General features: G+C 37.2%; 1 protein-coding gene across 1 annotated transcript in view; it reads right to left on the bottom strand.

The window, feature by feature from the left end:
• LOC122802119 (B- and T-lymphocyte attenuator-like) overlaps positions 1–26,870 on the bottom strand; it is a 607,855-nt gene that overhangs the window by 136,959 nt on the left and 444,026 nt on the right. Inside the window, exon 4 of the mRNA XM_044071802.1 lies at positions 4,344–4,472. Within this exon, the coding sequence (XP_043927737.1) occupies positions 4,344–4,472 (129 nt within the window). The remainder of the gene's footprint in view (positions 1–4,343; positions 4,473–26,870) is intronic.

Raw genomic sequence — 26,870 nt, 5'->3', positions numbered from 1 at the left:
ATCATATTTCACAGGAACATGTGCATTTAATTGAAAGTTTCAACACACATCCAATAACTGTTTCATATCATGCAACAATAATGACTAAGAGAAAAATGCAGGGTAATGAAATACAAATGAGACACTGGTGCTTCCCCACCTACCTGTTAAAAAGAGACAATTATAAGGAATGGGTAGTGAAATTATTCAAGTGTTATTACTGAAGACAGACTTTGCTTCAGAAGTTAGAGATACTGAGTGAGATAAAATAAAAGTGGAGTTTAAATATATGGTAGAAATAAAAAAAGAGATATGTTTAATAAGTAACAAGAATTATTTACAGGGGCTGACAAAGATTAAAGTATTGCAGGGTAACAAACATTTCGCAGAACAAGAAGATGTGCAAATGCAGAGTCTTGAAGAGAAAAAAGAGAGCATTTGGATAATATGTATGAGTTTAGAAAGATTACTTTTAAGCAACTAATTTTTGATGATAAGTCAAAAGCATGGAAAATTTTAGCCCAATTCCTTAGGCAACAGAAAGTAGAAAGGCTTGTTGTCAAACTTAAATAACCTCATATCCTGTACCATATATTAGAGGTATTTCAGAAATTTTAAGAACATTTTTATAAAGCAGAGAAATGTGGAAATCAAGAAAAAGCACAAATGGAAATATTTATGGAAAACTTAAGTATGCCAAGGTTAGAGGTAGATGAGGCAGTTATGATAGAAGATGAGATAAAAATAATGATGTATAATCAATCTACAGGAAAGTCTTGAGGACTAGATGGTATTCCTGTGGAAGTTTGGAAGCTAGGAGGGAAAAATGATAAAGACCTGGAAGGCTTTATTTAACAATATTTTAAACGGAAGAGAAAATCAATGTTCTAGAAGAAACCTGATGTGGCTGTAATTATAAAGACAGTGAAGACCCACCAGACCGAGCTTCACATAGGCCCATTTCAATTATAAATTATAATTATAAAGCATTTATGCCTATAATAGCTAAAAAAGGGCAATGGTTTTGCCTAAATTAATAGATATGGATTAATTTGTTTTTTGTGTAGGGGATGCAAACATTTGACAACATTAGTAGAACAATGATGATCCAGAGGGAAGCAGAATGTAAGAAAATACCACTGTTGTTTGTGGGTCTTGATGTGGAGAAAGCATTCAACACAGTAAGCTGGGATTTTATGAGTAGGGCAATGGAAATATTTGCATTCCGTGATACAATAAAAAGATTAATTAGGAGGATATATGAGGGATCCAAGGCAAAATTAAGATGTGAGGGTTACTTTCTAATAACTTGTGTTTGAACAGAGGTACCAGGTAGGAGTATCTTCTTTTCCCTTTGCTATTTGTGTCATATTTAGAGTCATTTTCAAAGAAAATAAGGGACTCAGAAGATAAGGGAAAAGGGTATAATTGGTATGGTAATCAAGAAATGCTGGATTTATTTGCAGACAATATTATTTTGTATCTGATAAAAACAGAAAAAGATATCTCAGTATTGTGGAACATTCTGAGACAGTTGCAAGTCTTTTTGAGATATAAAATTAATGAACACAAAACTTAGGCTATAGCTGTAAACTATGTAATCACTCATGAATTGGTTCAGCAATACCCATATTTATGAGGGTGGGTTAGAAAGGATTTTGCTATGACAGCTAATGATATGTGAGAAAAAACTAAACAAAAGAAAATACAAAAACTGAGAAACTGGAAGCTCTTGTATATGGATATGGATAGCGAGTTACAAGCAGGGAAAATGTTTTTAGTCCCTTTAATTTTATATATAGGTCAGGCATATTTTTTATCAACTAGAGGAGACATTGTGGAAGTAATTAATAAGGAATTGAAGGATTTTATATGAGAGGGGAAAATGGTAAGGGTCAAGTGGGATAAGACAATCCTTCCAATAGAACAAGGTGGTTTAGGATTACCTGATTTGAAGGGATATTTTAGAGCTACACAGTTATGGCTCGTATACATAACACAAGCAGACATAATTCAAAGTGGAAAGGGATGATGATGATGATGATGAAGTGGGGGATAAATTCAAGAAATAAGAAGAGACTGGGATTTTGGGTGCAGATCCTTATGGAGAATAACAACAGCCATATAGAATATTATATTCATAAAGTAGCAGAAAACATTCTAAGAATTAAGCCAATCTGTTTATACTTGCAGTCCACCACGGTGGCATGTTTTTTTCAGGAGGACCTGGTTTTAATCTGGTCAGGCACAGCTGAGTCTATACAGTTGCTTAAGTGTTTATACAGGGCATTTGTGTACACCTCTGCATAGGAGTCGTCTGTGATTGCGGGGTGAGTATAAAACTTTTTATACCATACCTTAGTAGACTGTAGTTTGCTTTGGAAAAGTTGTTTTACCTTTTTTGCTGCTGTGGTGGTGACAGGCTCAGTAGTTACTTTGAACAAGACTGATTTATGGTCTGACCTTACCAGGAAGGGCATCACACAGGGGAGAGTGCAGTGACCCCCATGTTGGTGAGTACTACGTCTAGAACATTTGAACCCCTTGTGGGGGTGCAGACTATCTGTTCCAAAGCATTTGTATTGACAAAGTCCAGAAACGTCTGGGTGAGCATGTCTGTGCTCATGTATGTCACCCACTTAATGGAAGGATAGTTGAAATATCCCATGACTAAGGTGTTGGACTGTATGGTGAGTGACTCTAGCAAGTCCAGGTAGTTGGTGTGCTTTTCATGGTTCATGGAGGGGGACCTACAGCTAGCAATGATCTGGTAGGGTATTTTACCTATACTTAATTGGGCATGGCGTAGTTCGAGAGAGTTGTACTGTTTGACCACTTTCAAGGTGTACTTGGCTTTAAAGAAGATGGCTACACCTCCACCTTTGGTTCTTTCATGCTCATTTTGAGGTATGAACATGTTGAAGGCATTGTAATTACATGGCTGGGGTGCTTCCTTGAACCATGTCTCCATAACTGCTCAGACATTAGCATCTTCTAAGGTGAGGAGTGCTTCAAGGGACTGCAGTTTCATGTTTAGACTCCTAGTATTAAGCATCAAAATCTTGAGTTTATCTCAAGTGGATTTTTTATGTCAGAAATGTTGTTTTGACATTGCCTAAAAAAAGGCACTATGAATAAGGCAAGTACTTTTGCCAGTATCTGAAAGCCTATAGGCGATAGATGCAGACCAATTCTTGCAAAGCAGCATGGCCTGTTGACCATGTCTTCCAAAGCTGACAGACACTGGATCCCCCTGGACTGACACCATGAGCTAAGCCAATTGTTGAAATTGATTATTATTTTTTTTATATTGTGGCATCATCCTGTGTGAAGGTAGAATACTGCTTAGGGCTAGGATTATACCTGCCTGGGCCACATAATCTGAGAGTTCAGTCATGTCTATCTTCATATAATCCAGAGAGGTATGTCTCAAGTCATTCACCTCAACATGGACTATGACAGAGTCATAAAGGTACTTGCTGTTGAGTGACTTGAGTGCATGTGTGATTTTACAGATCCTGGCACCTGACAGGCAGCTGACCGTGAACTTCTCCTTGTCCAGCCTAGTGAGGGGTACACACATGTGTCTCACTATGGAGTCACCTATCACCAAGACATTAGGTTTTGAGGTGTTTTGCCTTAGGGGCTTATTTTCTGAGACACTCGGATATGTGTTTTTATGTGTAGTGATTTCTGTTTGTGTAGCAGTGTGTGCAAGAATGTTAAACAGCTGGAGAAATGTGTTGGCCTTCCCAAAAAACTATGATACATAAGTCAGACTCAGAAAGGCAATTAAAATTCACAGAAATGTTGGTTATCTATGTTCCTGACTGTAGATCACCTGATTTGAGGACAACTTTCTGTCTCTCCATAGTGAACATCTTTACTAGGTCTTTGAAAAGGATCTTTAGGAAAAATATTCCCCAGACTCTGGTTTAACTTGTACTAATACTTTGTATGCTACAAATCTAACTATGAAAGAGTGCGTCTCCTAACACTGGCATCTGCTTCTGTATATCAATTGTTATAAATTGTTTTGGAAAGTTAACTGTTAGAACCCTGTGAAAGTAATTGTTTATATAAAAATACATGAATATAAAATGCTTCTCTATTACAAATGACTGACGGTTTATCAAAGTTAACAAGTCAACCTCATAACTGCCTGAATTTAGGAACTCTAAACTCTAGACAAAAATTGATTTGAGTTATTGCACTTTTGGGATATCAGTGGACTTTCTGTCGATAATAAGGCTTGATTTCAGATATTAAACATAGTTATTTGATTTTTCTAGGTATAAAGCTCATTTTTCTGAGATACATAAAACCAAGACAAATGACTTAAAATTCATGAGAATGCTGTATACCTTTCCATGTTTTAACGGAACAGCAGAGAATGAAGCAGATGGCTGTCACAACCACAATCAATCCAATGAAGACATACAGCAGCCACGTGTTCTCTATCCAGAAATTTCCATCAGAGGAGTCAGTAGTACCTGCAGAGACAGTTTAAGCAAACTGTATTTAATAAATGATGAACTGCAGCCAATGTTACACTGATAGTTAAGTTGTCCTTGACTCCATCTTGCACATACACAGTTGATTTTATGCTCTCAGTTTGCACTTTTTGATTCTACGTAGGTTGCTTACATTTTTAGGTCCCATTCTTAAATGAGACAGTTGTGTCTAATTTGTGTTAAGAATGTACCAAAAACAAACACGACACAAAGAAATAAAGGGTTAACTCCCTAAGGAGTAACATTGTTCTGCATGTTCCATCACATAGAGAAAGAAATATTTATTGTTTTATTTATTTATTTAATATTTGTTGACCGGGAAAGTCCAGCTAAGACGGACACTATTTTCAGTGGAGATCCGGGGATAAATGCTGTAGATGTATGTCTTAGGAATGTTGGAGAAAACCAGAGTACTCAGAGGAAACCCACGCTATTGCAAGGAGGACATGCAGACTAAACACAAAAGGTACCCCAACTGAGAATCAAACCAGAGAACCTCTTGCTGTGAGGCAACAACATTAACCGCTACACCACTACACTGCAAAGTTTTCATTTTTTGATCTGATTTTAAATTCATTTTAACAGTCTGTATCTTCTTTAGCTAAAATCTTTAAGCCTATATTAGTATTTCCAGGACATAATTGTCCTACATTTTGCTGTTTAAGTGTTCTAACTGTTGTTTATTAAAACCCTAGTTTCATTCTTATGTACTGAATGTATTTCAGGCTAGTTCAGGACTTGTTATTGCATTAAGGCAGTTCCAATCCAGTCATCTCAGAGCAAAGGGTCTTAATTCTTTTTCCCTCCCACTCAACTTATTGTAGTTGTGTTCTTAAACCTAAACCAAGCAGAAACTTTGCCATGTGGAGGGTGTGAAGTTCACTCCTTGAAATATGTTATACATCTAGTTCACTAATAAAATTTGAACTTTAAAATACATATTACAAAATAAAAAAATGGGAGACCATGGTGGTGCAGCAGTTGGTGTTGCCGCCTCACAGCAAGAGGTTCTCTGGTTCGATTCTTGGCTGGGGTGCCTTCTTTGCAGAGTCTGCATGTCCTCACTGTGGTCGCGTGGGTTTGCTCCGGTTTCCTCCCACATCCAAAAGACATGCTGCAGGTGGATAGGATACTCTAAATTGGCTCTAGCCATGATTGCATGCATGTGTGTGCTTTCCATGGAAGGCTGGCAACTCGACACCATAAAACTCCACTGCCAATCATGAGCAGACAGATGATCCGCTGTGGCGACCCCTAACCGGGAAAAGCTGACAGAAGAAGAAGATAAAATAATAAAATAGTAGGTAGTCCACAGTTGAGTTAAAAATGGAGTATCCTTTATTGAAACACAATGTTTGTGTGTGTCAATAAAGGATATTCCATTTTTTACTCAACTGTGGACTACCTACTATTTTATTATTTTGCAATTCATAGTTTAAAGTTCAAATTTTATTGGTGAACTAGGTGCATAGCATATTACATGGTTCATAGGTTCATAGATGTGTGCTAGAATAATGGCCCTGGAGCCTTTACAAACTTAGCCCATAGGATTACCCTGGCATCGTGCCACCTGACCTTAGTTCCCAGTGCCTCTGTCGAGTAGTGCCACTGGAGTGATCATCGGGGTGAAGTTTGTATTTCCCATCCACTCATTAAGATTTCTCTTGAAGAGTGCCAGTGAGGTGCTCTGCTTGACATGTATGGGAAGTCTATTCCATAGCATAGGCAGTCTCTGGGTTATGAACCCGTCCCTCCAGCATGTTCTGTTGATTGTGGTAATGAGGTTGAAGTCTCTGGAGTGTGTCTTACGTTGGGATTGGTATTTCTTTAGATGTAGCATTTCTAACAGAGCTTGGTCAGACATGGCTTTGTAAGTCAAGCAGAGACTGCCTCTAAGTAGGCGATATGAGACAGGAATAGTTGGAGTTTTTTGAGTCTGTCCATATAGGACAAGTGTTTAAGGCCAAGGATCCTCTTTGTGAGGTACTTTTGTGGCCTCTCCAGTTGTTGCAGGTGTCTAGTGAGGTACATGCCAAATGGGGCATTGTACTTGATGATTGGCCTAATGAGGGAAGAGTAGAGGGAGACAATGACCTCTTTCTTCCTGGATGCAAAACCCTTAGGAATCAGATGTGACACATAGAAGGACTTTCTGACCACAGTAGCAATGTGGTGGTAAAAAGAGAGGTTGCTGTCAACCTGTATTCCCAGATCTCTTATAACGCCTTCTGTGTTCAGGGGACTACCATCGATGTGGTAATTCATGGGAACTGGGATTTTCCCAAAGGGAAGGGTGACACATTTTTTGGCATTGAGTTTAAGGCCATGGTTCTGACACCAGTCATTGGTCTCAGTGAGGCGTTTCTGTAGTATGTCAACATTACTTGGGGAATTAATAATAGCTCCCAACTTGCAATCATCTGCAAACTTTTTTAGCCAGAGTCCCGTCATGTTCGCCTGGACTTCAGAGAAGTAGATGCCAAACAGGAGAGGACACAGGATCGAACCCCATGGGACTCCACTCGTGACAGGTTGGCAGTCTGACTTGAAGTCAGCTACTTTCACACTGTGGGTTCTATCAGTGAGCCAGTTTGCAACCCACCTAGTGATATAGTGGTTAATGCCTAGCTTATTGAGTTTTTCTATGATTCCTGAGTGGGGAATGGTATCAAAGGACTTGGCCAGATCAAGGTAGGCTGTATGAATCACCTTTCCTTCATCCACAGCTCTGGTGACCGACTCAAGGAAGTTGACCAAGTTGAGCAGGCATGATCTATCCTTCACAAAACCAGACTGTTTGGGATATCCAGAGTTTGGAGATTCACTATATCCTTGTTTATTAGGTCCATGGTGATGTGTTCCATAGCTTTGCATATCAGACTTATCAGGTTAATGAGGCGATAGCTCCCAGGGTCTGTAGTCAGTCCTCCTTTATGGAGAGGGATGACTGTAGCAGTGTGCCATTCAGTAGGGACACAAAGCCTGAGGTGAGGCTGTGATTGAACAGTGCACACGGGTGAGGTGCCAGTTCACTCTGTAGTTCATGTAGAACACAGTCAGGGATATTGTCAGGTCCCATAGAAGCTGTATTCTTGGCCTTGGACAGTGCTGTTTTAATCTGTACAGCAGTAATACTGGGTGCCTGGCAATCTACTGGTATTGTGATTGGTCCTTTGGGGGGAGAGAGGGGTAAGGTTAGCACAGAATCCGTCAGACAGTATATTGGCAATATCTGTTGGCTCAGTATAGGCGGTACCATTGTACAGTAACTCAGAGCAAATCTGGGTATTGCCGTGGAGGTTCTTTGCATAACTATAGAAGGCCTTATGGTTGTCTTTACTACACACTGCAATTCTGTTTTTTCAAATATTTTTTATTACATTTTTTTCATAATATGAAATCAAAAAGTGATATACAGTACAATAGAAGTTGTTGATGTTACAATTTGCATAGCATGAGCAAGTTATTAAACTAGTTGTTCACACATTGTAGTAAAACGCTTTCAATTTAGCTAAAGTTAACAACGTAGGAATACCGTGAAGTTATAATTGTGCTATGGTACAGTCAGGAGGTATGAATATAGAAATGCAAGTGACCTATACATTTTGGTAATACAATAAGAGTATATCTTGAGACATAACACCAACCTAATGATACACAAAAAAAGATAAACTATTATACATTATATACATGTTTACAAAAAAAAGTCACCTTAGTTGATGTTGGTACTACTCTTAACTAAAGAGAGTGCTTAATAACTTTATGTATTTTTGCATACCTTGCCATTTGTGATAGAATATCAATTAAAGCTTTACAGTAGTTCTGATAATATGTTTGGTTCTTTTGACTTTTGGTATACAGCTTCTTAACTAATGCATGTTTTTAGCCATGTTCTTATATTATGTCCAAGTAAGTTTGGATCTGTCAAACCAGTTTTTAGCTATGTAAAATTTTAATAGGGCACATGATGTTATAGTGATGTGTTTAGTGAGGCTATTAATATTGTTCTTGAAGATATGTGGTATCGCTGTTTCCCATGATAAAGTAGATTTTGAGTAGCCTGTTATTTCTAAGAGGAATCTCAGTGAGCACCACAGCTTATAAACTTTGTTGCAGCTCCAGAAGATATGTAGAATTTCAACTTCTTTATTAGGACAAAAAGGACAATAAGATGATTCAGATGGATTGAATTTGTTAAGATGGACAGGTGTATGGTATGTATTATTGGAGACCGTGATCTGAGTGTATATTAGTTTCTTAAATGGCATCAGTTTTATGGTGTTTCCAATGGCTAATTCTGATTTTCTGTCAAGTTACTGCATTTTTCTTCCCAATACTTTGAAAATATGATTTTTTAATATATTTAAGTTATTAATTTATGTGTGTTTGAGAGCATTTTCTTTTTGTATAAAAGCAACTTTTTAATTTGTTGTGCTATCTTCATATCTTGCTCATTTACAGTAATATCCTTAGTTATTGTGTTAACTAAGTCTAAGGTTTGTTTTATTATCATATTGTATTTATTACTTGCTTTAAGTATGTTCTTAATGTTTTCCATTGATAGATTTTGTAACTGGTAGAAGTCCCATACTGTATGATTTTTTATTAATGGATATTTATCCAAGTTTAACATGGAGTTTGCTAGTTTTATATCAGGATTGCTGTTTATTGGTTGTAGAAGAATAATTGCATATTTTAGTTTTAATGATATTGGTAGTTTCTTGAAAATTTCACACTTATTGATTAGAACTGGATGAATTTTAAATGTCTTAAAGGTTTCTAAATTTAGGAAGGGAATTGCTTTCGGGTTAATTTTAGATAGAATAATATTCTAGTGAAATAATTTAATCCATAATGGGTACCATTCATTACCTAATGGATCGTAGTTAGCTATTTGAATAATGTGGCTAGCATTAATTATTTCATGGTAGAGCTGGAAGTCCAGAAGGCTTAGACCTCCTTTTTCTTTTGGGAGTATTAGTTTGTTGTAACTAATTATTGTACTCTTTGGGTACCAAATGAATTTTGCTAGTCGAACTTTTATTTTATTAAAGAAGGTAGCTGGAATTTTCATGAAAGTGGCATTCATTTGGTATAAAAGTTTAGGGAGTATGTTCATTTTGACAACTGAGGCCTTCAAGAAAGTAAAAAGTTTAAGAGTTTCCTATTTGCTAATGATGCAGATTATAGTGGTCCAAGTTTTAAATATGTTGTTATTAATCATATCTGATTGTGTGATTGTGTAAGACTAAAAATTATACTTAAATAATTCAAAGTATATTCCACTTTTATATTAGTCTCCAGAAAATAAAATTCCTTATGGACGAGGGGCTTTAGTGGATAGATAATTGACTTATTAGGATTAATCGTGTAGTTTGATACTTGGGAGAAATTGTTATGGAAACTAAGATTTTACCAAGATAAGTATTAGGGTATTGAAAGTAAATATTTAGGTCATTTGCAAAGGCTGTGTATTTTATTTGGGTGTTTGATACTAAAACAAAACAAGGTGATGGTTTGTTCTTTGACTAATTAGTAAAAGTAGTGCTTCTGTTTAGAAATTGAACAGGTTTGGGGAGAGTGGGCATCCCTGTCTGGTACCATTAACAATTTTTATCGGGTTAGATCTTTTCTTATTAATATAAAGTATTGTAGTTGCCTTACTATATAGGGTTTTGATCATTGTTATGTATTCTTCTGGGAATCCAAATTGACAGAGTATAAAAAGGAGGAATTTTTGATTGACTCTGTTAAAGGCTTTTGTTGCATCCACTGATAAAGCATATTTAGGGGATTTGTCCTTAGCACATAGGTGGGTTAGTGCATCAATGGTTAGCGTATTATCCCATACCTGTCCCTGACTCATAAAGCCTAGTTGCTCAGGTGAAATTATAGATGGAGCGGCTTTCTGTATTCTATATGCTAGAAGTGTTGAAAGTATCTTCAAATCTATATTTATCAGAGCAATGGGTCTATAGTTGTTTGGGTTTTGGAGACAGTGTTTGGTTTTGGGATAAATATGGTCTTGGAATTAATAATATAGAGGTCTGACATCCCAAATTCTATTATATGGTTGTATATTTTTAAAAGTATTGGTGCTAATTGTTGTTGGAAGTGTTTATAGAACTCTGCCACTTACTCATCAGGACCAGGAGCTTTGCCTAGTTTTAGCTTTTCAGTAGCCTTTTTTGCTTCCTTACATGTTAATGGACATTTTAGGTTGTTCAATTGAGTATCATTAATCTGAGGAAATTCTAGGTTGTCTGCAAAATTTTGGAAAAGGCCATTATAGATATGATCTTGTGAACCACAGATGTTTTGAAATATTTCTTCAAAAGCCTATAGTATATCACTATCTGAGTTAAGGGTTTTATCTTTATATTTTATTTCTTGTATTTTACAAGGGTGGAGGTTCCGACATTAATAAGTCTTGCTAGCATTTTGGAGGGGTCTGTGCCCATTCTGCATATTTGTATAGCATTCTTAGTTCTATAAATGTATATTGTTGCATTATAATCTCATTTAGTTGTTTTTGCAAGCTTACCACTTGTTTCTCAAGGGTAAGTGAATGATTTTTTTGTAGTTCTAGTTCGATTAGTTTCAGTTTACCCTCTATGTTACTTATTTTTTCTCTATTTAGTTTTTTATAGAGCGATGTTTTTTGAATCAGTATACCTCTCGCCATGGCTTTAAAAGATGCCCATTCAATATCTAAAGGAGTATTATTGTTTGTAAGGTTTTCATTTAATTGATTAAGAGAGTCAATAATTTCTTGCTCCACTTCTTTGATTTTCAACAGGCTTGAGTTTAGGGTCCAGTTTGAAGTATTATAGGTAATAAGCCTAGGTTTATTTTGTGTTATTATTATATTAATTTTTGAGTGGTCAGATAATGATCTAGATTCTGAGTTACAATGGTCTTCGTTACCAGCTATGCTCTGAGATATTAAGAATATATCAGTTCTTGACCATGTCTTATGGAAGGGCGAAAAATATGTGTAATTTGTTTTTTAAATTATCTGTGTTATTTAGTTCAAAGGGATCAACTAGGTTAACGTCTTCAATTAATTCTGATAAAAAGGTTGTGGCTTGGGGTGATTATTATTATTATTTTTATTTGATCTATCCTTAGACGGATTTATTGTTATATTCCAGTCTCCACCAATTATAATTAGATGGTCTGGGTGTTTTAGTAACACATCACAGATTTTAATTAGAAAGTCAAGCTGATAGCTGCAAGGACCATAGACATTACAATATTATTAAAGGTTTTTATAGTCTGGATGTGAACATGTGAAGTAGCACCACCTGCCTTTTGTATCACTGTTATGTTTGATAATGCTCCCTTTAAATGATTTTTTAATTATTATAAGTGTCCCTCTTGATGCAGTACTGTCCCTGGCTGCTACTATTTGTTGAATCCACTTGATATTTTTATCTATATCATTGCCCAATCGTTCCTTAGTCATGCGAGTTTCTTGTAAAAAGGTTACTTCTGAGTTTGACTGAAATATGAGGTGCAACATTAGCTTTTTCTTTTTAATGTCTTGCAAGCCGTTTATATTCCACAAAGCTACATTAATCATCTTAGATAATTAGGTTAAACACCCATATTACTGAAGTAGCTGTGAATGTTATGAGGGGGTGTTTGGCAAACCATGCTAAGTAGTATGTGATATGTATTGAAAGAAAAGAGAAAAGGTGACACTGCGCTCTTTCAGAAACTCCCTAGTGCCTGACCACTTACCACTATCCTCTGAAAGAGAAGGATTGAACCAGTAAACGAATACTATATTCATAATACTAGAATTTAAACTTCTAAAAACACAAACAATTCTAACTATCTTACAGTGATTATTTAATTTTCCAAGATCCATCACATTTCTGCCAGGATATTCGCCACTCAGCCAGCAGCTTTAAGTTGTGGCTAACATAAGCATTGCTAACCCAATCAGGAGATAAGGGTAACTGCTATCTTGTAACTTCCATATTTTAGCTTAATATATGACCCTGAGACTAATTGTAAGTGTCTAGAGGTACTATATTGACACCAAATATTTCTAGAGTAGCTAAATAAGTCAGGATTTAACTGTTGTTGCAATAAAGCGTAGCATATAGTGTTTTCCTCAATTGGTAATCTTCAATTTAACAATCTAGATATAGCAGTAGATTCTATTACTGTATAATATGCGAAGCAATCTAGTATGATCATATGCTATATACTACAGTTCTATATGACCTGCCTATATCAAACAGAGATATTTCCACTATAAGCATCATATTAAAAATGCATTGCAACAAGTAAATTATACCATTTAGTGAACTTCTGAAGTTTTCTGGCTACTTCTTCTTCTGGGTTTTCCGGGTTCAGGGTCACCACAGCAGATCACCTGTCCACTCATGATTGGCAGTGGAGTTTTATGGTGTCGAGTTGCCAGCCTTCCACGGAAAGCACACACATGCATGCAATCATGGCTAGAGCCAATTTAGAGTATCCTATCCACCTGCAGCATGTCTTTTCGATGTGGGAGGAAACCGGAGCACCCGGAGGAAACCCACACGACCACAGGGAGGACATGCAGACTCCATACAGAAGGCACCCTAGCTGAGGAGTGAATCAGAGAACCTCTTGTTGTCAGGCGGCAATGCTAACCGCTGCACCACCACGGCCACCCTAAGTTCTCTTGCTACTATTAAGGCAAAAGAAAATGATGGATAGACAAGTACATAAAACAATTTTCTTTGCAAGGCTATATTGTCCAGGTCCCCATAGCAAGATGCATATTCCTGCATGAGCAGTTTGTTGTGCAGGGATCCCATTTGCAGTACTTTTTCCTTTTACTCTGTTTTCCTGTTATCTTCCAGGCTTTCATTATTTAAATGTTGTTTTCTCTTCTATAATTGACTTCTAAATCCTACTGCTAGTTAGTTACAGTAAATTTAACAGTACCTGTGAGTTTTTAGTGATGGAAACCATCTAGTTCATTAAATGCAGTTGCCACTCGATTTTCAGCCTTGTTTTGTTACATTTTACTTCCTGGGTGTCATTCTGCTCGTTCTATTGGTTCTCTTAGTTTAGTTAAACAGTTGTTTTACTTGTTTTGGTTCCTCTGGATTGCCATAGACTTGAATTGACTCTGACATCACTCTGTGGTGTGGTTCACATGTGCGTTGCGAGGTCAAAGGTCAAGGGATGTCAGACAGTGCTCAGCTTCCTGGAAAATCGGCTTTGGAATGTTGCAACGGAAAGGAAATCCCTTGGGGACTTTTCACATACAATAAACAGATAATTGTCTTCAATAACTATAAAAAATAAGTAAAAAAGGCTAGTGATGACTGTTTTAGTTGGATTTAAGGTCGTTTATAGTATAATTATGTTTTAAATGCTGATGCATACAGTATTAGTTGTTACTTACTTTTTATTAGTTATTTTGGAGGGAATGTCATTGAATGTCTTTAAAAAGGCAGAAATTGCTTTATCTTTGCTGTTTGCTTGGTATGCAGACCCCTTGTATTGAAAATGTAAGGAAGCAGGCTACTTCATTTGGAATTTTATTTTATATTTTATTAAGTATGCACAGAAGGGTGAAATAACTTGCCTCTGTTGCTTAATGGCTAAGACTAAATCCTGTGCAATTGTTATTTTATTGCCTTCCCATAGGACTTGTTTTTTTAGTTTTGCCAGCTTATATGATCATATTAGCATGTGTTGCATTTAAAATTCTCACATAAACTTGTCTTGGAGCTTCCAGAGTTTGAGATTTTCTTAATGCACGGTGGAATCTTTCTATGGTAACATTCTGGGCTGAAGCACTGTTGTCCAGGAATAGCTCAATGATTTCTTTTATTACGTTTTGTAGAGTAGCTTGTTCACAGGTTACAGGGATACCTCTAATGAGCATATTGTTACGCCTTGATCTGGCTTCTAAGTCTATTATTTTTGTTGGATTTCAAACATGGTTTTTTCTGTGGATTTAGTTCTTCTCTGGATCTCTTCTATTTTTATTTCATTTTCCGCAGCTTTCATTTAATTTTTCTCTAGTTTGGTTAGTATTTGGTCAAGATTACTTCCAAAGGTATTTATTTTTGTAGAAAAGGAATGAATTTCTTCTTGCAAGGGTGTTAAAGCTGCCTTGAGCTCTTCCGTAAAAAGGGGTTGTTCCGACTTCATTTTGGCAGTTTGTTTTTGCAAGTCATGTTGCTGTTTTACAGTTTTTTTTGTCTCTTTGAACAAACTTCTTTCTCAGGCGTGGTTATTTGAGAAAATCTTGTTTTTGACATTTGAGCTTCCATTGAATCCATAGTTCCAGTGAATTGCTATCAAGGCCTATACTACCTGAAAGAAACCCAGATCAGCACATGTTGTTCTTGCAGATAAGTATAAATTCTTTATATTTTTTATGGAATTTGCAGCAGAGAAGATTAAATATCTATTATATAATAGTAGTATCTTCTTTTTGTTGAGCTAGCCGGAGTGCTGATGTCCTGATTAGGTTAGATTGCAGATTTTTATCAGGAGCTGACTGAGAAGTATGCTTCCTAGCTGGCAACCATCTTGGAATTGCTGCAATTCTGTTTTCATAGCTAGCTTTAGAGGATTTGATGAGGGGTTTCACCTTTTTGTTGAGGCTGATAAGGGAGTTTTTCCAGTCTTGGGACTTTACCTTATTCCACATCAGTTTTCTCCTTCTGTTGTATAGTTTGCACTGGATTGGCTTCCTTTTCTTGGAGGAGAACGTCTTGGTTCTATTGGGTATGGCGAGATCCATGCATTTATTTACGTGTTCATACAGTACACTGGTGTATGATTTGGTGGTCATGCAACTATTCTCCATTTGCATGGGTGCCATTAAGTTAGCCACCTCTGTTTTTAGGAGCCCAAAGCTAGCTTTGGAGAGTTTTTTCATGGTGGTTACCTTTGTGGGGGGTGGGTGGATAGGAGGGATGTGGATTTCCAGGGTGATTAGTTTGTGGTCGGATCTAACCAGGGAGGAGCTAACTATTGGAGTAGACCAATGGCTGCTCATGTTAGTAATAACCAGGTGAAGGACGTTGCTACCTCTAGTGGGGGTAAGAACAAGCTGGTCCAGGGCATTGGAATTAATGAATTGCAGGAAATGTTGGGCAAGTGTATTGGTAAACTTAAAGTCAATCCAACCCGCACGTATGGCAAGTGCAAAGGCTCTACAGTCCCAAGCAAATTCAAAACAAGTCAGAGCCAGCACAAAGTGTGGTTTAACAATATTTAATACACAAAAACATATAGTAACATGGGTGAAGGGAAAAAAAACCTCCCAACACCCAAACCAAACCATTAATAGCCGTCTTCAGTGGAAGGCAGACAAAATACAAACAGTGGGACAAAAAGCCCTTCTTATATAACTCTAGGCAGATGCCAAAATACTTCCTATTAGTCATTTTAAAGGTATTCATTTAAAGCAGGAGGGAAAATCCCCCCTAGTTTGATTATCCATTTCTTTTCCTTAATATTTACAATATTATGCCAGCCAACTTTATCCCTTCAATTTCCTATTATACAATCAATAACAGTAAATCTAAATACTGCAGTATTGTGTTTGCAAGTATGTTTGAAAAGGGCATTGGACTGTCTTTTATTCCTTATATCACTCATGTGCTCCCCAATTCTAAATTTGAGAGGTCTAGAAGTTTGACCCATGTAAAACACTGAGCAAGTACAAGTGGCCAAATAAATTACCCAACTTGTACTGCAATTTGCCAAAAAAGTAATACTGAAGACTGTGGAATGTATTTTTGCTGCTGAATTCTTTGGTTTTGTTTACCCTGTGACAGTGCGAACAATGACCACAAGGGACACATCCCACCAATATATCTCCTGTGAGTGTTCTTGAATAAAAGGCAGTCCAATGCCCTTTTCAAACATACTTGCAAACACAATACTGCAGTATTTAGATTTGTGCATTAAATATTGTTAAACCACACTTTGTGCTGGCTCTGACTTGTTTTGAATTTTCATGTGTATTGGTACATGAGTAGTTTTCCCAGTTAATGGAGGGGTAGTTGAAGTCACCCAGTATGAAAGTGTTAGGTTGGACCCTAATATTCTCCAGGGTGCATAGGAACGTGGAGTGTGAGTCTTGGCACATGGCTGGAACTTAATGGAGTGAACGTCACACCCTCCACACTGCAAAGTTTCTTCTTGGTTTGATTTAGACCCAGTATTCATTGCATACTGTTTTTTTTTTTTTTGAGACTTCTAGGGATACTACGGATTTTTCTTTTTGTGTTCTTAAACCCAGCATATCTGTTGTTGCCTGGCCCTTATGATAATTTGACAACATTACCCCCCTCCCCACCCCAGTTTATTGGCTGTTGACAATAAGCACATAAGTATCATTTTGTAAAGTCTCTACCCTTAAACTACTTACCAGGCTAAAGGACCTTTAATAAAATAACTTAATATTGAGTGTACTGATACTACTTGAACTAATTTCAGTATTAAATTAGTGAGAATTTTTTTATATAATTAGTTTACTGGTGCTTGCTGATGGCAGAAGAAGATTTCCAGGCTAGTTGTTTTCTACCAAACTTTTAATACTCAGCAGCAAGTCAACCCAAACATTATTTTAAAATGAAACTCTAAACAGTTATATTTATTCCTCCCCCAAAGTCATTCCTATCTGTATCATGGACCAGCACTTCCTAACTACTTCTCTAGCCAGCCTACTTAAGATGGGTATCTTGAGATGGTGTAAGAGTTGTCCCATGCTGTTTGACAGTAATCTATTACACAAACAGTATAACTGTGTGTGTGAGAAATGTACATATATATAATATCCTTGGAGGCAAAAAAATCTCACGCACAGTAAACTCAGACACCAAAATCATCAACAGTACACCACACACACTATGCTTCACCAAGGCTACCAAAATACACATAATCCATCATATGATGAGGTTCAAAAGATATACACTTGCCTAAACTGCAAAGAGCTCTAAAGCACAAGGGCACAAAGCACACTCAGCAAGTTAAGCCCACCTCCTCACATAATGCAAAGAGTCTCAAAGTCACAGATGCTGAGCCCGTAAATCAGGCATTGTCACAACCAGACATTCTTGCTATAGTTATGCCATTGTAAGATATAAAGATGTACCTCTTACCAGTTTAAGCTAGGAAAGAGGACTGTTAGTTACTTCTCTGGTGCCAGGATCCCTCAGATCATACATGCATGCACTGAAGTCATTGAATAGCAAATACCAGTATAACTGTGTCATAGTTCATGCTGGTGACAGTAACTTAAGACATACCTCCCTGGACCATATGAAGAGATACATGATGGAGCTCTCAGACTATGTGAACAAGGCAGGTATGAGCCTAGCACCAAGCAACATTCTCACTTCTTCAAGGATGATACTACAATATGAGAAAAAATAATTGACTTTAATAATTAGCTTAGTTTTTGGTATCACTCAAAGGGGGTCTAATTTTGTCAGTCTGGGAGGATATGACAGACAGACCACACTGCATTTGCAAGGGATGGCTTGCATCTGTCCCCTCTAGCATTTTGATTACTGGCAAAGGCACTGTTCACCCCCATAGTTCCTTTTTTAGGCAATGGCAACCTGATAAACCTACCAACATATTGAAATAAGCAAAGGAAAATATGAAGAAGGTGTTACTAATCAATGCTGGGAGCCTGAACAAGAAACTCCACTTCCTACAAGCCCTTCTCACCTTGGAGAACATTGATGTCTGTATAGTAACTGAGATATAATTTAAAATTTAGCAGACAGAACTCTGGTTTTGAAGGGTTATAATGCCTTCAACACATTTATACCAGCTACTGTGCAAGAGGGGAAAATAGGTGGAGGTGTCTTAATCTATATCCAGAAGAGGCTCACATCAAGGCTGGTCAAGCAGTATAATTGACTAGAGCTTCTTCATACCCAATAACCACCACAAAGGTCTTGTACCAAATATTAGCTAGGTGTAGAACCCCAAATATGACACAATGCCTAGCTGTAAGAAATAAACTCAATACTATTTCCCTAGGTGATCTAAACTATTTCTAGACTGAAAAACCTATACCACCATAGTGCCAAAGCAAAGAGATCCCTTGATGTTGTCAATACAAATGCCTAGTTAGTTAGAGGAGCCCCCTTGGAATAACATGTTGGGTCTTCTCCTTACTAATATGAGCATTTTTTCATCACTTATTACGTCTGACAATAAAGCTTCAAAATAAAACTGAAACCAGGGATCCCTTCCACCCAAGGCACCTTTAGAAATTTCTTTAAGACAAACTGCCTACTCCTAAGTTATACATTGGCAAACTTCAAATCCCCACCAAACCCAGATAACTCCATTGAATATGTTGAAATGCTTATCAGCATGTAAACAGTTGCATGGATGCATCTGTACCCCACAGGAATAAGTGCAGGGCAAACTCCAGAAACAAACCCATATGGTGAAACCATAATATAAACAAGCTTTATAATAAAAAGGAAAATAATTTTGACCAAAAGTAAACAGAGCAATTCCCAAAATGTTAGACCCCTTGTTACTGAAATAAACAAACAACTCAAGAGCCTAATAAAAACCACCAAAGCCAAGTTTGAGGCTAAAATAGCTATCAGACCAAACACAGTCACAGGGCATTTCTTAGTTATCTTTGTAATCTCAAAAGCACAACACAGCAATGTGCTGAGCTGATTGTGAACAATGTTACTTACACTGAGCACAATGAAGGAATGTGCTGAGCTGATTGTGAACAATGTTACCTACACTGAGCACAATGCAGCAATGTGCTGAGCTGATTGTGAATGATGTTACCTACACTGAGCACAATGCAGCAATGTGCTGAGCTGATTGTGAACAATGTTACCTACACTGAGCACAATGCAGCAATGTGCTGAGCTGATTGTGAATGATGTTACCTACACTGAGCACAATGAAGGAATGTGCTGAGCTGATTGTGAATGATGTTACCTACACTGAGCACAATGAAGGAATGTGCTGAGCTGATTGTGAACAATGTTACCTACACTGAGCACAATGCAGCAATGTGCTGAGTGATTGTGAATATTACCTATACTGAGCACAATGCAGCAATGTGCTGAGCTGATTGTGAACAATGTTACCTACACTGAGCCCAATGCAGCAATGTGCTGAGCTGGTTGTGAATGATGTTACCTACACTGAGGCTGAAGATATAGTAAATCGATTGGCTGGTAAATTTAGTGCTAACATTACTCCTCTCTGCTGCCATCTGTCCCGTAAGCTATACCTCCAGCTATCACACAAGACCAAGCCCTAAAAGTGCTATCAAAAGCTAAGAATACTGGATTGATGGTGCTGACAATATCCCTGGATGCATCCTAAATACTGGGAAGCATGATCTAGCCACAACCTTAATAGCAATCTTCAATCTCAGCCTCCATACCATTTTTTTACCAAGTGGTTGGAGAACAGGTGCAGTCATTTTGCATAAGGGAGGACATTCCACAGACCCAGGCAATTACATTATAAGTCTGACCAGCCTCATATGCAAAGCCATGAAAAGACTTATCATGGAACTAATCAGTCAGGATATATGGAACCTCAAAGCACTGGGCCTGTCTCAGTTTGTATTCATCAAAAGCAGGTCTTGCTTGCTCAACCTGGTGGATTTTTTCAAAAGGTCACCAAAACAATAGATGAAGGCAAAACAGTACACACCTTATACCTTGAACTGACCAAAGCTTTTGGCACAATTTCCTACTCAGACATAGTAGAAAAGCTAAATAAACTAGCAATAAACCTCTATGTCACCTGCTGGATTGCCAGATGGCTCACATATAGGATGTAGATAACCAAATAGGAGAAGTTACCACCACAGAGAGACTAGTGACCAGTGGAGTCCCCAGGGGTCTGTGCTGGGATCTCTCCTGTTTGGCATCTACTTTTCTGAAGTAAAAGCCAATACTAAAGGGCTCTGGCAACCTAAGTTTGCAGATGGCTGCAAGCTAGGAGCAGTCATTGATTACCCAAATGGATTAGCCATTCTGCAGGAAGGGTGGTCCCAAATTAATAACTGGTGCCAAACTCATGGACTGAAACTAAATGGCAAAAAATGCAATATTGTATCCTTTGGGAAGTCATCTGCCCAAGGGAACTACCATATTGACAATACATCCCAAACAGCTAACCCAGTTGTTCAGGATTTGGGAGCATATGTGGATAGCAACCTAACTTTTGACCAACATATGTCCATTTTTATAAGAAAGTACTTTTATATTTCAAAGCTTATACACAAAGGGATTGGGTCTAGATCTAGGAATGTCATTACCCTCCTTTACTTAGCCCTTATTAGGCCAATCATTGAATATAATATCCCCTTTGGCATATATCTGTCCAGACACATGCATCAACTGGAATACCCACAGCGATACCTTACTAAAAGGACAGAAGGCCTAAACAATATGTCCTGCATGAAATGACTCAAACCCTGTCACGATACTGGGCATCTTATAGACTGCTAAGAAGTCACATGTGTTTCGCATACAAGGTATCATCTGACACCCATACTGATTGATTTACTGCACATCAGCAAGTCAAATGGCCTAAGAAATACTCAGTCTAGAGGTCTAGACCCCTTCTGTAACATCAACAGAACAGTTTGGAGGGACATTACCACTGCTTTGGTAAAAACCTCCATCCACATAAAACAAAGTTAATCCCTGTCCATATTCAAGTGCAATTTAGATCTTTGGATAGGAAACAGAAAATTTACCCCCGGACTGCCCCTTGTACTACTAATGGACGCAGGCAGGTCCTCAAATTATCTATGTTATGATCCCAGTTATTCTCACTAGGGGTAACATGTAATTATCGACCATGGAATGGGTAAGGCCAATCTCTAACCAAATGGGATAGTTGAATCTGAGCAGAAAAAGGGAAATTAGTTCGGCTTAAAATGGCCCACAAAGGTTGCTAGTCTACTACTTCCTATGAATGTATGAAACGAAACACATTTTAAGTACTGATTTACACTTACAGTACTTGATTAGTTAGTTATAGATGTACAATTTTGCAAGGGATTCAAAATTATTTAAAACATATTTGATGTCAATGAAAAACAACAAGAATTGCAGCTAAATTAGCTACTCCCTTGCAGTCAGCCAGCATCAAATACAGGTTTAGCACCAACACAATGAAAGCTTTATATGACATTTATTTAGTTCTTTTAACACCAGTCATAAGTCGCTCTGCAACCTGTACTAACATGAGGAAAAATATCACGCTTCTTCCTTGTTTCTGTTGGCTATCAAATTGGTCATTGCGATATGTCTGCTATGCACACGTTTTCTTTTTATCTATTATCCTGAACTGCTTAGAATTAATTTAACATATTTAAGTGGCTTTGCCTGTGCTACTAGGAAAGTTTTTTTTAGCTATGAGTTGTTGACCACCACACAACGTGATTCTGGTGCACCACTATTTAAAAGTTGTACAAATAGATAATCATATTTTTTCATACGTCTGTGAGACTGAAAGAGACTATTTCAGCCATAAAGGCTTTCTAATCATTCTCTGACCCTACTGTATTGCTCTTCATAGTTGAAGATTCTATTAGGAACAGGGCAGAATATCAACTATATATATTGACTGCACTATCACTGTATCTTGGAGATTTTCCCTTATTTCAAGGTACAATGATCTCAGAGTTAGTATTTAAAAACAGTAGGGGATGCAGGGTGTAGCATCTCACACTGGAGAAACATTTTTTTTTTATTTAGTGAAGTTTGATGTTCACTTTTTCTGTTTTGTGTAAGAGATGCACGTTAGTTTTTGCACATGTAAGGTTTAAATATTAGCAGCATGACCATTAGTCAAGAGTGATTCTGTTAGACTCCTCTTAAACTTACTGCCATACATGCTTTTGGAAATTCTTGCACAGAGTTTCTCTCACTCCAAATTAACTTTCTAAAAATTTTAACATCTAATAGCTACCAAGGGGTGTCCGTCTCTCTCATGTGATACACCACAACAAGTATTTCTTTTCTCTGTGTGTTATTATATACCTGATCTAATTTCCAGCAGAACAGAAATATCAACAAGTATGGTTTGTCCATGTTACTTTTTGCAAATAACTAATTATTTAATTCACTATGATTCCTATAAATCTGTACATTTTACATGAGCAATTGTTGAAAATTATGAAATATATAACTATTAAATGGGAGACCCTGACTGCACTCATTTTTCAGAAATGGTGAACTCAAATGTGTGTACATAAGCATTATTCCAATGACCCCTGCTCAGAAAGCAACAAGTTGCATGTTGATTTTTGAAGCTTTCAAACATTCCACAAAATGGATAGAAATTCTGATTTCAAAGGACTTTCAGAAAAAAATGACCAAATTTCTTGTCTGTGTGCATAAAAAACTACAAATCAATATGCAAAGAAACTTAATGATACTACTTTTCTAAATAAGAAGATAGTCTCAAAGATAATTGTTAAATATGAATAAGGGTTGATTACTCAGAAGATAAGTAAACTGTTCTATGGTACAAATAGTTTTCAGATTCATTTAAATTTAGCTGGGAACATCCAAAGTAAATGATAATATTAGGAGGTTGGATGGAATACCGCTTTTGAAATCTCATTTACCTTCTGGTTTGACTAGAGTTTCTGTGCCTTTAATGTCATCTGAGTGGATATTAGTGGAGGATGTAAGGACAGTTGTTAAGTAAAACCACAGTAGTATGGAAGCTGGACTGGATTCATGTTGATCAACCAACAACTATCCAAACAAATGCAAAAGTGGTGAAAAACTTGCTGAAGCTATTGTCACTGAACCACAGAGGAAGCTTTTTTTTGCAGGGTAAATTGCCCTGTGTACCCATTGCGGTGGAGACTAGCCCCCGAGTCTGATCTTATATATACATGTATACCAACTCCAAGGTCACACAATAGTGGCGTAAGATGAATATCATTATTAGCAAAGTAGTTTTGGCAAATTTTACTTGCATCTTTTGCAGTCACAGGGATTGGTGTCTACTGATACATTCCCAGTGAACACTGTAAAAGTAGAACCTTGAATCATAACATACCAAGCTGAAAATGACTGTTAGTTGTCTTTTATGTCAATAAGGGTTTTGTTAAAGAAAAAATATAAATAATCAACATATCAAAAAACACTTTGTTGCAGGACCAAGAAATCATTACTCATTAAACTTTTGAAGATTACTCCTGCTTAATATGCCGAAGATCACAGTTGTGCTTAATAGTAGATTATAATAAACTGTTCAGAATAATTAGATTTTAACATTATTTTAGTCTGATTTACATTTCTTTCAGACAATTTAGCTAATTTACGAGTCAGGTGCTTATGTTGAGCTTTTTAATAAAAATAATGTTGCATTTCTGAGAGAGGCAGACACAATGTATGATACTGTACAAATTAACCTATACAGACAAAAAACACATTCTTGTAATGCAAGTAATCAGTTTACTTAATCTGCATAGATTCTCGGTCATTAAGGAATTATGAAAGTATTTTCATCTCAGTTACAAAGCAGAATAAAGATGGTATAACTTTATTCATAATAAAAAAAAATAAGAACACAATAGGATGTGCCAATTACAATGTGTCAAATACTGTTATAAAATCATCAGTTAAGGTCAGTAGAACAATCCCTTTTTTAAACAGGATTAAAAAATGCATTTGATTTGTATTTACTTAATAAAAACTGATTATATGTTTTTTACATCAGATTGTACAGAAAAAAATCAAACCATACAACTCTTTGCTGTATTTGGGCTATCTTAAAGGATTTATTAATTCGCAAAAAAAAGGAAAAAATGCAGCAACTAGATAGTTGGCATCCTATTTACTTTTTTTGCTTATCAACAATAAATGCATGTGTTAATCTGCCATCTGGATATTCTGTTATTTCAGCTAATAGTTCATTACTGGAAATGCTAGCCAGATAATAAATGTACATCCTCATGTTAGGAAAGGTCTGCCTTACATTTAGAGCTCTAGTTGCTTTGCAGAAAAAAAATTATTTTGTACAGCAAGCGAACATGTAGGGCAGCCACGGTGGTGCAGAGGGCAGCAGCAGTGGTGCAACGGTTAGCTTTGTCATTTCACAGCAAGATGGTCTCTACTTCAATTCTTGGCTGGGGTGCTTTCTGTGTGGAGTCTGCATGTCCTCCCTGTGGTCATGTGGGTTCTTCCCAGTGCTCAAGTTTTCTCTCACATTCCAAAGACATGCAGTAGATGGATTGGAATTTCTCATTTGGCCCTAGGTGTGAGTGTGTGTACCTTCTGTGAAGGTTGGGAGCTGGGTTGGCAACTTGATACTGTAAAAAAAAAAACTCCACTGCCGATTATTCTGTGGACTGATGCTCTGCTGTGTTGACGCCTAATGGTAAAAGATGAAGAAGAAGCAAGCATGTACTGGTTGGTGGTGGATACAGTGCAGCTCTTCACAAGTAACAATATATGTTTTACCCATCAAAACCCGTGAATGGTATCCCAGCCATGACCATTGTAGACTACCACCAAATACTTCCTGAAATCACCACATCATTCCAAAATCTTGGGGTCTACTTAGCCCTATATTTAAACACTCACACCTAGGCCTGGAAATGCTCTTCTTTACTACCTCTGTCAGGCAGACAACCTATTGGTAAATGGAGCCTCATGGCCTAACTAGAGTATGGTCTCCCTGTCATTTCAACAGAGTCCAAAAAGAACCTCATCTCACCACAATTTACCACCAACAAGATTTGCCAGTTAATATCTCTGCCACCTAAAAGCAATAATCACTGCTTAGTTTTTGAAAGAGACAAATGGCTTCACATCCAGCAAAAGGCAAATTTCTTTTAAGGTTCTCTTATGTTCAAGCTACTAATCCAAAATTCATTTTTATACCTAGCAGAAAGAATCTTAAATTGAATGTCTTAGTCCTCGGCAATGGATCCAGGAATTGCAAGGGGGGAGCGCAGTCCTGTTAGCTGACTAGCGAGAAGGGAGTGGGAAACTGGGACACTGGGTTTTGAGGATGCGGAAAGATCACCTTATTAAGTTCTGATATCATGTGTGAAAAGACAACATACATTCAATTGCCCATGTTTTTTGCTGTGGATTTGGTAGGAGAAATAGTTAAGTCCTGTGCAGCACATGACATATTTGCAAATAGTACAGTTTTTTTTCAACATATGCCTGAAAGAAATGCTTGGTTGCCCATACTAGGTCACAGTCCCATCCAGTGACATAGCTGGTATATGCATTGTTATAACCTAGGACAGACTCCCACTGAAGGTGATATTAACCAACTTTTATGGAGGATTAAGTTTACCTTTTGGGCTGTTTTCAAACAATAGACTCTTTGCACACATTTTTAGGGCCATTCATACATATATGTGTTCTTTGATTCAACTTCCTGATTGTATTAAATTATATTCCCTGTATAATACAGCACCACTTGTGAGAATGTGTTTTAAATGTATAGTTTTAAATATTCTCCTAATAAGCAATGAAACAAAATGTATGAACCAATTATGACAAAACTACCCATTTCAGAAAACTTCAACCATAAAAGGCCAATTAGACATCTGTCATTAACAATCTACCAATAACACTCAATAAGCACAGTCTCTGAAGAAGCAAAAGTCATCCAAATAATTCCACATTAAGGAGAACTGTAACTAACAAAGACATTGTTACTGGCAAACACTTACATTTCAATGTTTCTTCTACAAATTCAATGCTGCCCTTGAAGAATTAATTGCGTATATTACATTATAAAATATTGGTACGCTGGTAATATTACAACAGAGAATGATTGACAAACCGACAAGTTCATAGTTACTAGGTATCTCATACAAAGGAAGGCATACTCAAGAGTGTCAAACGCTTATCACCCCTTAAAATACAGCAAATAATCGGCAATTATGTGGCTAATGCAATATCAACACTCCAGCTACACAAGCAACAGTAAACTTTCTTCCCCTGAAACTCACAATCCCTTGAAATGCACTGAAACTCAATTCCCTGAAAATGTAATGAAACTCAAACTCACAATTCCGTCAATATTCTCGTAGTTGGTGTAAAGGATTCAGGCTCTTGTTTCCACTGACATTTGCAATTCCTTCAGCACTTTGTTAATTGGTGTAGAGGATTCAGGCTCTTGTTTCCACTGACGTTCACAATTCCTTCAGCACTTTGTTAGTTGGTGTAGAGGATTCAGGCTCTTGTCTCTTGTAACCAAGTTGCAGAGTCAACCTTGATCAAATTAATTGACTAACCTGCCCTCCCTCACTAAGTAGGGCATTACCTACCATATCTCCATACCTGCCAACCTTCTAGCATAAGAAATCTGGACAAAACCTAAAATAAGGGGGGG

The sequence above is a fragment of the Protopterus annectens genome, chromosome 5.part0 (genome assembly GCF_019279795.1).
Source record: "Protopterus annectens isolate FY-2018-M chromosome 5.part0, PAN1.0, whole genome shotgun sequence".
NCBI classification, from domain to species: Eukaryota; Metazoa; Chordata; order Ceratodontiformes; family Protopteridae; genus Protopterus; species Protopterus annectens.
Note: the sequence above shows the minus strand (reverse complement) of the source record. Positions and strands in the feature narration are given on the sequence as shown.